This window comes from Typopeltis vanoorti, chromosome 6, assembly GCF_054136105.1.
Source record: "Typopeltis vanoorti isolate ZY-2024b chromosome 6, IOZ_Tvanoo_1.0, whole genome shotgun sequence".
In the NCBI taxonomy this organism is placed as follows: domain Eukaryota; kingdom Metazoa; phylum Arthropoda; class Arachnida; order Uropygi; family Thelyphonidae; genus Typopeltis; species Typopeltis vanoorti.
In genome coordinates this window covers 23,559,251-23,574,195 of record NC_143554.1, presented here as the reverse complement: position 1 = coordinate 23,574,195, position 14,945 = coordinate 23,559,251, and the positions used below count along the sequence as shown (strand labels likewise).

Genomic DNA, 14,945 nt, shown 5'->3' with positions numbered 1-14,945 from the left:
CACATTCAATACTATCCTATTTGTAATTATTCTAGTCAGTTTCTTACAGTTATTTTTGTCAGTTTTGCAGTGACGCATAATTGTGAGATTGTTTAAACTTATAGGTACCCTGAAGATGCCAACAGTTAAAGTGTGGCAAAACTAGTTGGTTCAGTTTAATAATAAAATTGATCAACACTTGATCTGCAACCAAATATTATTATTATACTAATTTATGATCAAGAAAATACCTTCATGATGAATACATATATCAATGATCATTTATTCACAAAAAAAGGTGTCAATAATGAGTAAAGGTTATGTAAGGCTACCTACTCAGTCACCCAAATTTCCAGATCATCAGATGTAATTTGATGATGGTGATGATTAACCTAAGTTCTAATATGTTCTTCAAAGTCATCACCTGTAGTTCACCATGATACATTATTAAAATATGACACAGCAAACATAAATTTATTATATTGTACTATCAGAGCATATCCAGTACACCATTTAAGGATAAATATCAGAAATTCGATGATGATGATGATTAAACTAAAGTTCTAACATGTTATTCAAAGTCATCACTTTTTTTTTTTTTACTAGTTGTAAAAAAAAAAACCACACAGATTAGGCCTATTTCAAATTCAACAGGAATTTCAGGATCAGTCATATTGCACTTGACAAGAAATTGCATTCCTATTTGCAATTTTATTTTACACAATCATAAACAAAAGTCTCCATGAAGAGACCACTTGTATACAGAATGTGTCTGATTAACCATCAATCATACTTTATGTATTCCATAATACATAGAACCTGATAGTATGCACTCCTTTTTAGGAGTGCATACTATCATGCACTGTGGTAAGAATCACTACCCAGATTGATTTGTTTGTTTGAGTATCAGTATTTGCGTGTGATGCTAATCTATTTTGGTAGATAAGCAACATTATAGACCTTGTATCTGATAGAGCATGCATGAGTAAGAAAAATAATATTATCATTATTATTATCATTGTTTTGGTAATAAAAAAAGAATAAAATTTGACTAACTGCTTGATACAAAATTAGTTCTGAAAATTATATAATCTTTTTAAAATGAAATGTCATTAATACTGAATTAAATTAAATTAATGCAAAAAATCACTGATTAGAAGTTTCTATATTGGTAATTTAATGTTTTTAACATATTCATATTAATTAAGATACAAAAGCTTACTTGTTTCTATTTCAAGTGTGCAAGGATTTCTGTTTTCAAATAAAGTGCTTGTATGATAATAATGCAAAATAATTGCTCATTATTGTTATTATTACTATTATTATTATTATTCAGGCCTCCATGGAGTCAAAAGACTCATCGTGGGAAGTCCTTCTTAAGAACATAAAGTCTGTCGAGATTCATCAAGGAGAGGCCCCCCCCTTAAGAAACACAAAGTCTATCATACCATACCACTCCTTAAATTCATTGACCGTTCTCGCCCTCACCACTCCATCAGGCAAAGCATTCCATGGCTCAACCACCCTCCACGCAAAGAAACCACTCCTCACCCTCTGGCTCACAGTTTCCTTTCGTAACTTCCAGGAATGGCCTCTTGTCATCACTATTTCCCGCTGTTCAACCGAGCAAAAGAACTCCCCAGTGTCAAACCTGTAACCACCTCTCAACAGTTTAAAAGTCTCAATCATATCACCTCTCCTTCTTCTATCCACCAAACTCTGCAGTCCACATTCCCTCAGCCGATCCTCATAACTATCCTTGTACAGTCCTGAATTCATCTTTGTCATCCGTCTTTGTACCCTTTCCACAGTTAATTTATCCCCTTCAAATCCTGGGGACCAAATCTGAGAACAATAGTCTAAGTGTGGTCTGATCAGACACTTATACAACGGAATGATAACCCTTTTATCTCTGCAGGTCAGTGTCCTTCTCATAATTGCAGCAATTCTCTGTGTTACCTTCACCACCTTTGCAATATGTCCCCTAAATTTCAGGTTTCTATCAATCATCAACCCCAGATCTCTTGTCTCCCCTACTTCCTCCAGTATAACTCTTCCCATAGAGAATGCAGCATCCCATCAATGTTTAACAAACCTCAAGACCTTACATTTTGCTGCATTAAACTGAAACCCCCATTCATTTGCCCATCTATCTAGCTTATTCAAATCCTCTTGCAGGGATACCACATCTGCACTATTACTAATAATCCTTCCCAGCTTCGCATCATCCGCAAACAACTGAATATCCCCTTGCAATCCACTGGCAATGTCATTGATATAAAGGTTAAACAATATAGGTCCTAGTACTGAGCCCTGTGGGACCCCACTTGTAACCCTCTGCCTCCTTGAAACTGCTCCACCATACACAACTCTCTGATACCTATCAGACAGCCAATCCTGAATCCAGTTGACCAATCTGACATCCAGACCCATGTGATGCAACTTAAATATCAACTTATCATGTGGCACCCTGTCAAATGCCTTCGCTAAGTCTAAGAAAATTGCAGTATATGCCTTTCCCTCATCTAGTGTTCTTGTAACTTTATTATAAAAGACTAGCATATTGCTAAAACAAGAGTGCCCTTTCACAAACCCATGGTCCCCCACTACGTTCTCCAAGATCTTAACAACTACTGATGACACACAGACTGGCCTATAATTAGACACTTCCAGTCTGTTACCACCTTTATGCAATGGCACTATCTTTCCTTCCTTCCTTCCATTCCCTGGGCACCTTTCCCACAGCCAGACTTTCATTGAAAAGCCAGGTTAAAGGCACTGTCAGTTCCCCAGTACATTCTCTCAAAACTCGTGGTGAAATACCATCCAGTCCCAAAGCTTTACTGACATCCAGAGTACTCAGTATCTGAAACACACTCTCCTCCTGTACCTCTAAACCTCGAACCAGCCCTATCCCTCTAACATTAAAACTGACTCCTCTAGGATGAAATACTCCAATAAAGTGTTCATTGAACAATTCCACTATGTGCTTTTCATCAGTCACTCTATTCCCATTTTTATCCCACAATATCATTCTTCCACAGTCATTTCTCATCCTACTGGCCACATAGCTAAAAAATTCCCTAGGATTTTCTTTGGATCTTAGGACCAATCTCCTGTCATATTCCAGTTTCGCTTTCCTTACCACACTAGTTACTCTTCTGGCCTGTGTCTTATATTCTTCACGCATCCTCTCTTCATCTGTCTCCTTATATCTCTTCCATAGCCTCTTTTTCACATGCAATTCCTGTTTAATATTGTTTGTCATTCACTTTATTCCAAATTGTGTCCTCTTCTTCACTCGTGGTAAATATTTGCTCTAACAAATATTCTTTCACAATTTCCCACGCACTAATGATATCCCAGCCTTCCAATTCCTCCCTCCATGAAACTTCCCGAAGTTGACGTCTAAGACTATTATAATCACCTGCTTTATAATTCCACATAAGTTCCCGTCTCTTTGATACTCCTGCATGTCTATTCATTTTCCAAGTCAAAACCGTATGGTCACCCTCTCCATCTGGTGAGAGAGATGTCATCTCAGTTATTATCAACTCTTCTGATGCTATAACCAAATCAAAAACTCTTGAACCTCTTGTTCCCTCTGTTACATGTTGCCTAAGACATTTGTCCCTCAAGAATTCTAGAAATTCCATTCCCCTATTGCTACATGCATCTTCCTCTCTCCAATTTATAGTACTGTAGTTAAAATCTCCCATAACAATCATTCTTCTTGCACTTGCCAAACTTAACTGTCTAAACATCTCCTGGTCCCTATCCTCTGTGCTCCTTGGTCTGTAGCAACACCCCACTAAATATCCTGTCTTGCCTACCTCTACCTCACACCATATGCTCTAAAAATCATTTGTCTCACTTCCTTCCAAAGCCTCCACTCTTAGAGGACATAGGTCATCACTTATCATATGCAGTACCCCACCACCACGCTTTCCCCTCCTATCCTGACGAAAAATGCTGTACCCAGCGACTTCTATTCCAGTTATTATATCCCCTCCTGTCAACCACGTCTCAGTGATCCCAATAACCTTTGGCCAGGCTGATGCTATCTGCATCACCAATTCCTCTCCCTTATTCCAGATACTCCTGGCATTAGTATAAAGCATATAAATGCCATTGTTTCTATAACCAGCATTATTCCTTCTAGACTCCAGTGGGCTCAGTGTTACCTGATGTTGTCTCCCTTCTCCCAAGTATCCATTCCCACAAGAGGCCACCCATTCTATCATCCTCCCTGGGACACACTGACTCATTTAAAACAGCTTGTTGCATGATTCAAGCAGACACCAAAAGTATAGCACAAGATAGAGTATGCATGAGTAAGAGGAACACAGTATCTAGGGGAACAGCTGTTGGGAAGATTATATAGGTTTGTTCTTTGATGATTATTTTATTTTATTTTAATTTTTTTGGAGTTTCCTAGAGAGGAAACAAGAAGTTAGAGATTCATTTTTTTCTAAAAGCGATAATAGATACAAGTAAAAGATTTCAGATCCAAGATTCAAATTTTCATTTCTTAAAATAAGGATAAGTTATGGGCTGTTATTTTATAAAGAGTTTCTTGAGTTCAAAATGTCTTTCTGCATTTAGCAACACCCCATGGTTGTACACCCCAAATTTCTGTACCATTGAATGTGTACTCAAAAATTTATATCCAATATAAATCTACATGGAGACCACTGACCAATTATTTTATTGAGTTTAAACTTCTACTAGTTTTGTATTTTTTCTATACTTCATCAGGAGTATAAATAGCAAAATAAATATCTCCCTTCTATGTATTAGGCCTACCTGGCCTGGTATAGGGCTATCTTAAGCTCTTCTAAGTTGTATCCATCCCAAGGATATGATGACTAGCCTTATGCCTCCAGGTATATCCTGTAGCTATAACTCGCATGTTCACGGGGTTGGTTTGCCTGATTACAGGAGGAAAAACCCCAGATAAACTGGGGAGAAAAACCCTGCTGTCCATGCTGAAGACCAACTATCTTAGTTATGTCTGAGAAAGATCCTAAAGCTCCTCAGGTTGGCAAGGGGAATCTAACCTAGGACATTCCTTTCCCGGGCATATGGTTGCGAAGCGCATAGCCACTAGGCTAATTGCACAGACTAAAAATAAATATAAATATAAATAAAAAAGTACGGTTAAGTTAAACAACAATCACATTAATGTTTTTACATAATATTTTAAAAAAGACTAACAATGGTAAGTGCATGATTCAATATTGTATTTCAGAGCTAGCTACATGATGAGAGGAGCATCTGAGATATGCATACATCTGTTGCCAATGAAAGATGATGAAATCTGATGTAGGATCATAACCTCATTTCTTGCTGCATTGATTTGGGTTGTTGGTTTTTTTAACATTTCTCAAGACTTTTTGAAGTGGCCTACCTGTCCCACATGGCAAATTCCACATTAACAAATGATCTTGTACACTACTGGCTTTTTTGAGGAATGACGAATGAGGAATTTTGGATGTCAAAGGAGATATGAGATGTGGGGGAGAAAGCAACTTATTCCTTGTTAATACAATATCCATGTTTTGTCCATGAAACATCATATGCATAAGGGAAGGATAGTGCTCCTGCAAATTCTTGTGTTTTCTGTCTGTTTGTCTAGGAAACTCCTTTACAATGATCTCAACATTATCTTTTTTTATTATAATAATTTTTAGAAGGATTAGACTGAGATATGTGATTCTTCACCTCTCTTATGCATGCTACTGGAAATGTTATATGCCCTGAATTAGAAAACAACAGTTTCCTGCCATTTTTTTTTTTTTTTAGGATATTCAACTGGAGGTCAATGAACAAAATAAAATTAGTTGTTTTGTCTATAGAAAACCAACAAAAACAGGGAGATATGTGTATATATATTTATATTTATTAATATATATATTATGGAGCATCCATAACTCAATTGGTATAGATGAAGCCCTCTGTTCAGAAAGATCTGGGTTCAATTCCCGTTCATGACATGAGGAACCTAATATCTGGTCTCTTTCGACTAAAGGTAAGTTAGCCGGTCTCATACAGAGGTAGTGAGGGATAAAAAACTCGGGTTTTTCATCCCTCAGAACAGGCAAACTGGCCAGTAAAACACATGCAATTTACAGACAACGATACTTAGAGGCATAGGGGAAACAGCTTTATCCTCGTATTACGGTTAAGAAATCCAAGGATACTTGGAAGGCAGTGGACACTTAAGTGCCTACTGGATGGAATATATATACATACAGGGGATCCTCGACCTACGTCATCCTTGACATGCGTTGTTTCGACTTTACGGCAGTAATCCCATCAATAATTTAAAAAATAAATTTCGACTTGAAGCAGCGCGATGTAAAATTCAAACGTCATGGGCAAACTTGTTTGTGAGCAGTGGAAGAATACGCCATTACGTGGCGTTTGTTTGGGAGGTGGTGTCACTTGGGTCCCAGCATATACTCTTTGGTACCGCATGCTTTGTTTACATCCACTCTCTCACTTTTGTGTTTGTGTTTTTTTTTGTGACTTTTTACACTTCAATATGGCTCCCAAACGTAAAGCAGACTCTTCCGATGGCAGTGTGTTCAAAGAAAAGGAAAGCCATTACATTAGAAGTGAAATTAGACATTATTAAAAGGACAAAAAAGGGAGAAACACCAACAAACATTGGGCGCGCATTGAACTTAAGTTGTACCACAGTCGGGACTATTATCAAGGATAAAGTTCACATCCTTGAACACGTGAAAGGATTGGTGCCCATGAAATTGACTGTGAATACAAAAAAACATAGTAGGCTCATGATTGAGATGGAAAGGCTTCTTGTTCTTTGGCTGGAAGACCAGCATCAATGCCGTATCCCGATTAGCCTCATGTTAATTCAAGAAAAGGCAAAAAGATTGTTTGAGGCATTGAAAAGTGAAAGGGGTAAACGAGTGCAAGTGAAGAGTTTAATGCTAGTAAAGGTTGGTTTATGCGGTTTAAGGCTCGGGACAATTTACATAGGCTCAAGGTGCAAGTTGAAGCTGCTAGTGGTGATGATAAAGCTTTAATTTTCCTATGGCTTCTGCTTCTTGATATATACATATCACTTTAGGGTGTTTTAGGTTAGGTAAGTAACTTAGGCTATGGTAATTCCGACTTGCATCGAAAATTGCCTTACATCGATCCGTAGGAACAGATCTCTGACGTAACTCGAGGACTCCCTGTATATATATATATATTGCAGATTATAAAAATATGAAAAACAACAATAAAACAAGGCACCCAGTTAGCCAGAACAACTGTTGTCAATATAATCCTGTATGCAGACTTTCAAATATCAGTTATATGGTTCAGAAACAAGGACCATTAAAAATAAAGATGAAAGTAAAATATAAGCAGCAGAAATGAGATTTTTAAGAGCAATTAAAGGATGCAAAAAAATTAGACCATATACAAAATGAAGATGTCAGAAGAGAGCTAGATATTTACAATGTAAATGCAAAGATCAAAGAATATAGAGAGAAATGGAAAAAGCATCTATTTAGGATGAAAAGATATTGGCTACCAAAAAAGGTGGATAAATATAGACCAAAGGGAAAGAGATAGAGAGAGAGAAGACCATCTGCAAGATGGAAAGACTAGTGGAGCCAGAACAAACAAATGTCTAATCTTTGAAGAGAAGAAGGAGAGACCTGAGAGAGTCATGCATGTCAGATCACATCAAGAGTGTGGAGAAAAAAAAGAAAATGCATATCAGGATTATCAACATGTATGAGTACAATAGAAAAAAAATATCAAGTACTATGGTAGCATATAAAAGCTGCTGGGGGGATGCTTAAGGATCAAGTCTGGATAACTGGGAAGAGATCCCCCACATGGCCTTTTGGGAGAATATGAAGAACTGAACAAGGCTTCTGACATGATGTCCAGTCTCTCATCTTCTCGTGGTGCAAACGTTGGGTACCTGGATACCGAACAAAATGAGTATGGGATGGCAATTTGGGATACAGCCAACCAAATTGTATTCTTATTGGCTTAAACCATAACTCAAAATGATGGTACAACATGATGGAATTTCATGCTGGCTGGGGCACTGCTGGATTAAACAAAATCCCCATCGTTTTCATCAGGGAACAAGGCAAACAGCAAAAAGTCAGCTACTGGAACAAACTCAAGTCTCAACTCAATATCATCAGAAATCAAGATAAGCATCATCAACATAAGAAAGATCAATGGAAAAGAAATAGAACTAGCAGAAGAATTGGGTAGGTACTATATTGACATAATCGGTGTTACCAAAACAAAGAAGACAAAAACAAGTGAGATCTTTCTAAGCAACAAATACAAGATGTTATATTCAGGAAATAACAACCAGAGAAAAGAAGTAGCTAGAATATTAAACACTAAATATGAGGATAAGCTACTTGAAGGAAATAATTAAAGGGAAATATCAAGTAGATTGATGTGGGTAACTATCAAAATGGGGAACTGGACAATGAGCCTTATTTGTGCTTATGGCTACACAGAACGTTCTAATAAAGAAGTGGAGGAATTTTTTGCGGTATTAGAGAAGGTAGCTGACAGAACGAAAAAAGGAAAAGTTGGTTCTTGTTGGAGATCTAAACAGCAGAGTAGGAAATGATTACCAGATATATAAGAATGTTTTGGGATAATTTGGAGAAAAGAGCAAAACTATAATAATGGTAAGTACCTGTTAGATTTCTGCTCAGGACATGGAGAGAACATGCAAGCAATGAGAAGTCTCACTGGCTATGTTATTGTCGACAGTGATGTTTTCCCACTGGTTCAGGACAAGAGTATACAGAAGGAGTGATCACTATTTAGTATTGAGCAGGATAAAATTGAACTTTATATTGAAAAGAAGGGTGTGTAAGAAAGTTTCGAAATGAATCAAAGTTGAGCAGCTTTCAAAATTGAACTGTAGACTGAAATAGTGCCTTACTTCCGCAAGGAAGATGACCCACACAAATGGTGACTATCCATAGACTCTGCAGAATTGAGTCTCAAAGTGGTGTTGCTGCATAATGGAAACCAGCTTCCATCTATTTCAGTCAGACATGCCGTCTACATGAAAGAAACCTACGACAACCTAAAACTACCATTGAACTGTCTTCAATACAGCAAGTACGGCTGACATCCGTATGGTGACTTGATGATAGTGTCTGGTGTTAATGGGTCTGCAGTTGGGATATAAGAAGTACGGCTGTTTTTGTGTGAATAGAAAGACTGAGCAAGGACTATGCACTATGTGAAGAGAGATTGTCCTGCAAGGAAGTCTCCGAAGGTTAGAGAGAAGAATGTGCAACACCAACCACCAGCAGAAATGCACAAATTCTGCTGCTACTGCCCTTACACATCAAACTTGATCTGGTAGAAAACTTCATAAAAACCATGGACCAGACTGGATCAGTTTTCAAGTACCTGGCTGACAAAATCCCTCAACTCAGTATAGTGAAAAATAAGAGTTTTTGTGGGTCCTCAGATCTAAAAGCTCTTCATTGACAAGATGTTTGACAACATACTACATGATGATGGGAAAACAGCCTTGGGATGCATTTCATCTGGTATCAGCTAACTTCCTCGGAAATGTCAAAGAAGAAAACTATAAGAAACTGGTTGAGGACATGTCTCTGTATCAAAAACTTGGTGGCAATATGTCCTTAAAAATACACTTGCTCCATTCCCACTTAGATTTCTTCCCTGACAACTGTGGCATGGTTAGTGATGATACACAAGATATTTTCTTGTGTATCATCACTTGTGTTTCTCCATCAGGAGATTGCAACGATGGAGAAACAATACCAGGGGAAGTGGTCCACTTCAATGTTGGCTGACCACTGTTGGACACTTGCTATAGATGATTCTGAGCACTATACAAGCAACATGCAAAGAGATGTCGGACTAGAAGTAGACATTTATGGTATACATGATAAGTATGCATTACTCTATTATATAAGAAACTATTGCGGATCTCTCTCAAGCTGTAGCCAATTTTGCATTTTCATTATAATATTCATGTTCAGCACCTTGAAATCTATAAGAAATGGCTAAATTAATCTGGGGGGGGAGGGGGGGGGAGACATGACTTTTGTAAAATTTTGTTGTCCAGTGTTATTGGTGAATTGTTTTTTCAATCAATTGCATTTGCGACGAATTTTCATTCGATTAATTGTTTATTTGACGAATTGACATTCGGTAAACTGTCTTTCAATGAATTTTCATGGAACCCACATGCTGACTAAGGCAGTTGCTCCTCAAGAAATCCAAAACATCAGTTCCATTATTACTGTATGCTATCTCCTTTGCCTAGTTTATATCATTATAGTTGAAGCCTTCCCCCCACAATGATTACTTGCTTTGCATTTGCTGAACAAAGCTGCAGGAACATTTCCTGCTCATAACCAGTTATATTCCCTGGTCTGTAGCAACATCCAACTAAATATCTTGTGTATAAACATCTATCTCACACCATATATACTCTCAAAGCCATTTGTGTTATCTCCAATGTGATTTTCCACCCTAAGAAGGCACTTTATCTCTTACCATGAGTGACACTCCACCACATTTATCCTTCCTATCTTGCCAAAATATTTGATATCTCTCAATTTCTATATCTGATAGAATATCCTCCTTAGTTAACTAAGTTTCACTGATACAACAATCTTTTGAGAGGTTGAGTCAATCAAGGCCACAAACTTATTCCATTTATTTCTAATGCTCCTTGCATTTGTATACAGAAAAACCAGTACAATGCCAGCATTCTTATACCCATTATTACTCCCCTCATACTTTACCTGGCTCTGTAATATAGTGTACACCTGCTCATTCCTCAAGCCATTATCCTCACATCAGGTCATCACTGCTCCATTCAACCTATACTTACTATATAATGAACTGCATTACATCAATCAACCTGCTTGACAAATAATTTCAGTGACTGTCATGATGATGATAAATTGTGCATTTGTCATCATTATCATCACAGCAAATCTGCACAATATGAAGCATGGTTTACTCAGTTACTGAAGATATCATACAACTCAGTCATGCAACTGAGGAATTATTTTTTGCTTCAAATTACTGTTTTTTTGTTTTGTTGTGTTTTTGTAATTCTACATATATTTAATATAATATTATTCTTGCAAATTGTGAATCACAGGAAAAAACACATTACTGAAAAACTCAATAAAACAATATTCATAAGAGTTAATATATAATAAAATGAAAAATTTAACATTTGAGAAACTCGATATGCAAAGATTTCTGTATAGTAATGCTTATTACTAAAAAGATTTTGCACATTACAGTATACCATGTAAGTGATGATTTTTTTTCAAGCATGTTTCATTATTAGCAAATGAACAAGAAAACAAAAATTTACTCACAGCAAAGATTTCACTGTAAAAAACTGCAAATGCTGGCATAATTGCACCCACCACCAATGAAGCAAATGATGCCAATAAAAGAGACTTCCATTCTGATTTACAAGCTTTAATAATGCGAAGCCCTGATATGGGTTTTGCTTCTTCCTGTTGAAAAGAGACAATTTAATCAGCATATAGCTTAAATTTTTTACTAGAGAGTAATCAGAACTTCCAAAATTATTTTATCATACTACTAAAAAGAAGAACTCTTTGGTAAGGTCCTGTTTTTATGTTTTTTTTTTCCAATATTATTTCCAAGATTCATTATCTCTAATAATGTACTTCATCATCATACACATATATTTTTTAAAAAATACTAACTGAATTCATTTTGTTGACAAGCCATTTCATTATGGAAATTTCAATTCCATAATGTATTTCATAGTGCAAAGCACATATCCTTATGGACATGTATAACTCTGCATTATGGGAAGAGTCCCTATCCAGACCGGTTCTCACCTTTATTGAAATCTCATCAGTGGGAGCCAGATCCATTGCATCATAGGATACTAAGACAAGTGATGTGAAGTCATTAGCCTCTAATATGAGTTGCCCAGTAATGTATAACCAAGTAGAAAAACTTTCAACATCTATCTCTAATCCAGAGTATTTTAGTAATAAGGTGTGACACCTACTTGTATATGGAAATATGACTTCTACATTACTTCAACTTTGGTATCACCTCCGGGTCTGGCTCCCACTTACGAGATCTCAAATAAAGGTTGAAACTGGGTAGGTCTGGGTAGTAACCCTTCTCGTAATTAATGCATAGCATTATACATGTATGTAAGGATATGTGCTTTGCATTATGGGATACTAAGGCAAGTGATGTGAAGTCATTAACTTCTATATGTGAGTTACCCAGTTGTGAAGTTACTTCATGTGCATACTTTGTTTGCTTACACTTGGATAAAGGATTAAACCAAGAATATAATTTCTTGGTATCTTTAATTTATTTTAAATTATATTAATTTTTTATGCTTATTTTACTCAAGTGTGAATAAAGAAAAGTTTGTGAATAAAGAAAAATATAATAATATTTTTATAATATTATTATAAAAATCAGAAGTCACTAGTTCTCAAGCAACTATGTGTATATAAAAAGCAGATGACTTTACATCAAACACCTTTTGAATCTTGTAATGCACAACACAGTTAGTTCTCAATTATGGTAACAGTCATTACTCACACTAGTTTGTTTGCTTGAGAACTAGTGACTTCTGATTTTTATAATAATATTAGAGTTGTCTTCGCCACAGGTATGATTTGACTAGAGTAGAAAAGCAGCATGCTCATTTATAACCTGTAAGTCTGAGGCTTCGATCTAAATCAACTGCTATAAATTATTCTTTAATAAAATTCCATTATCACTGTTATCTCTTAATCCCTGCCCTCTGAAAAGAGAGAGATTAATTGAGAGAGGCCAATATCATCCACACTGGCTGTCCTATTCTTAAATCCATTCATACTACCTGCACTTATGAGCTTCAATCTATTCCAATCACATACACCGTTCTGAGGAAAAAAATCTAGCTCTGACCCCTTTCTTGATAGCATTATTATTAACATCTGCATTCCATGAAGTCAAAGAACTCATCATGGGAGGTCTATACTTGTCATGCAAAAAAAGATCACTGAACTGTGCCTTAAACCCATTCACAGATTCTGCATTCACCATACTTTCAGGCAATGCATTCCACTCACTAGTCACTTTCCATGCAAAGAACTTGCTTCTCACTACCTTTCTCACATCCTCCTTATCCAGCTTCCAGGGATGGCCTTTAGTTTACCCTTGCCTCACTCTACTCTATGAAAAATCTCCTCCACATCCATCCGGTAACAACCCCTCACAAACTTACATGTCTCAATCATATCACTCACTTCTTCTATTCACAAGGTTCTGTATGTTGCATTCCTTCCTTCTCTCTGCATATCTGACATTTCACAGACCTGACACACTAACTTAGTAAACCTTCTCCAGACCCTGTCCAATACATTGTCATCCTCCTGAAAACCAGGTGATCAAATCTGTGCACAGTAGTCCATATAGAAGGGAACCATAACCTCTTCACTTTCACATGTCACTGTTTTTATTATTGCTGTAATCTGTTGTGATGTTCTTACAATTCTAGCAATGTGACCCCCTAAACTTCAAGATCTCTCATCTCTTCCACTACCTTCAAAATGTTTCTATTAATTGTATACTTTGCATCCCAACCCTGACTACTAAATTTCAAGATTTTGCACTTTGCAACATTAAACTGATATCTCCAATCATTTACCCACTCACATAGTCTATTCAGATCCTCCTGCAAGGCCACAACACCTGCTCTACTTCTCATAGCTCTTTCCAACTTTGCAACATTGGCAAACAGCTGCACATTTCCAGTAAGCCAGTCCTAATGTCATTAATGAACAAGTTAAACAGTAATGGTTCCAAATTGGATCCCTGAACTCAGAATCAGATCTCCACTCACTCACTAGTGAGTGGAGTTCTGATTGCATCATTTAAGTATTCATGTGTCTGCAAATACTCGATGACAGGGGGTCAGCAACCTTTTCAGACTCACGGGCCACATTCAACTTATATTTTTAATAATCGGGCCACAAGCGTTTAATTAAGAGAAAATAGTCAGTGAAAAAAAATACTTAAGTCATTCATTTTTAATAAATCAGTCTTATAAAACACAGAAATATTTAAAGTACGAGATATGAAACAAGCATGAAAATGAAACTGAATGAAAAATTATCACATAAAAACAAATTAATATAGTTTATGCATCACAATATGTGTCTCCCTGCTTACTGTGACTTTTTTGATTGTTTTCCCTTAGTCAAATTATCTATATACACTTCATAAACTGAGGTGCAAATTTGAATTGAAACATGGAAATGTTCATCAGTCAGCCGAAAAGAAAATTTATTTTCTTCTTGACTGAACATATGGGCCCCATTTCATGTAAGTATGGTCAACCTTTTATGGGCTGTCAAAGATGCCCCTTCGGGCTGCATGTGGTCCATGGGCCACCGGTTGCTGACCCCTGCTCTATGATTCTGTATAGATGTAAATGGTCTCCTCTGAGAACTTTCAAGCCTTATTCTAGGACCTAGGTGATCTCTCAGTTTTAAAGGTGTCCAATTTATGAACAGGATGGGGATGAGAAGAGTGAAGAATGTCACAGCTGATATATATATATATATATATATATTTTACATATAATATAAAGAAAACTAAGTGTTGCTATCTCGGTGTCAAAAGTAAAATATCTGGAAATAAGAAAAGTGAGGATTTCATTTCTCGAAGAAAATTATTCAGTTCCATACAAAATGACTGATTGCTGTATAACATATATAGGTATCCCTTGCTTAACGTGGGATTTGATTAATGAACCAAAATTAATTGCAACAATCCCTTTATATATGTGGCAAGAGTTTTAATTAACACACCTTTAAATTTACCAAAATTCCAACAATATGACATCATTGCTACAACCCATGGACATGGGTATCATTGTAACTTTCAAAGCCTATTTT

General features: G+C 36.5%; 1 protein-coding gene across 2 annotated transcripts in view; it reads right to left on the bottom strand.

Moving 5' to 3' along the window:
* LOC150105338 (ATP-dependent translocase ABCB1-like) overlaps window positions 1-14,945 on the bottom strand; it is a 417,983-nt gene that overhangs the window by 186,111 nt on the left and 216,927 nt on the right. For both annotated transcript variants that reach the window (XM_090394721.1, XM_090394720.1), the window contains exon 17: window positions 11,373-11,516. In XM_090394721.1, coding sequence (XP_090250847.1) covers window positions 11,373-11,516 — 144 coding nt within the window. The remainder of the gene's footprint in view (window positions 1-11,372; window positions 11,517-14,945) is intronic.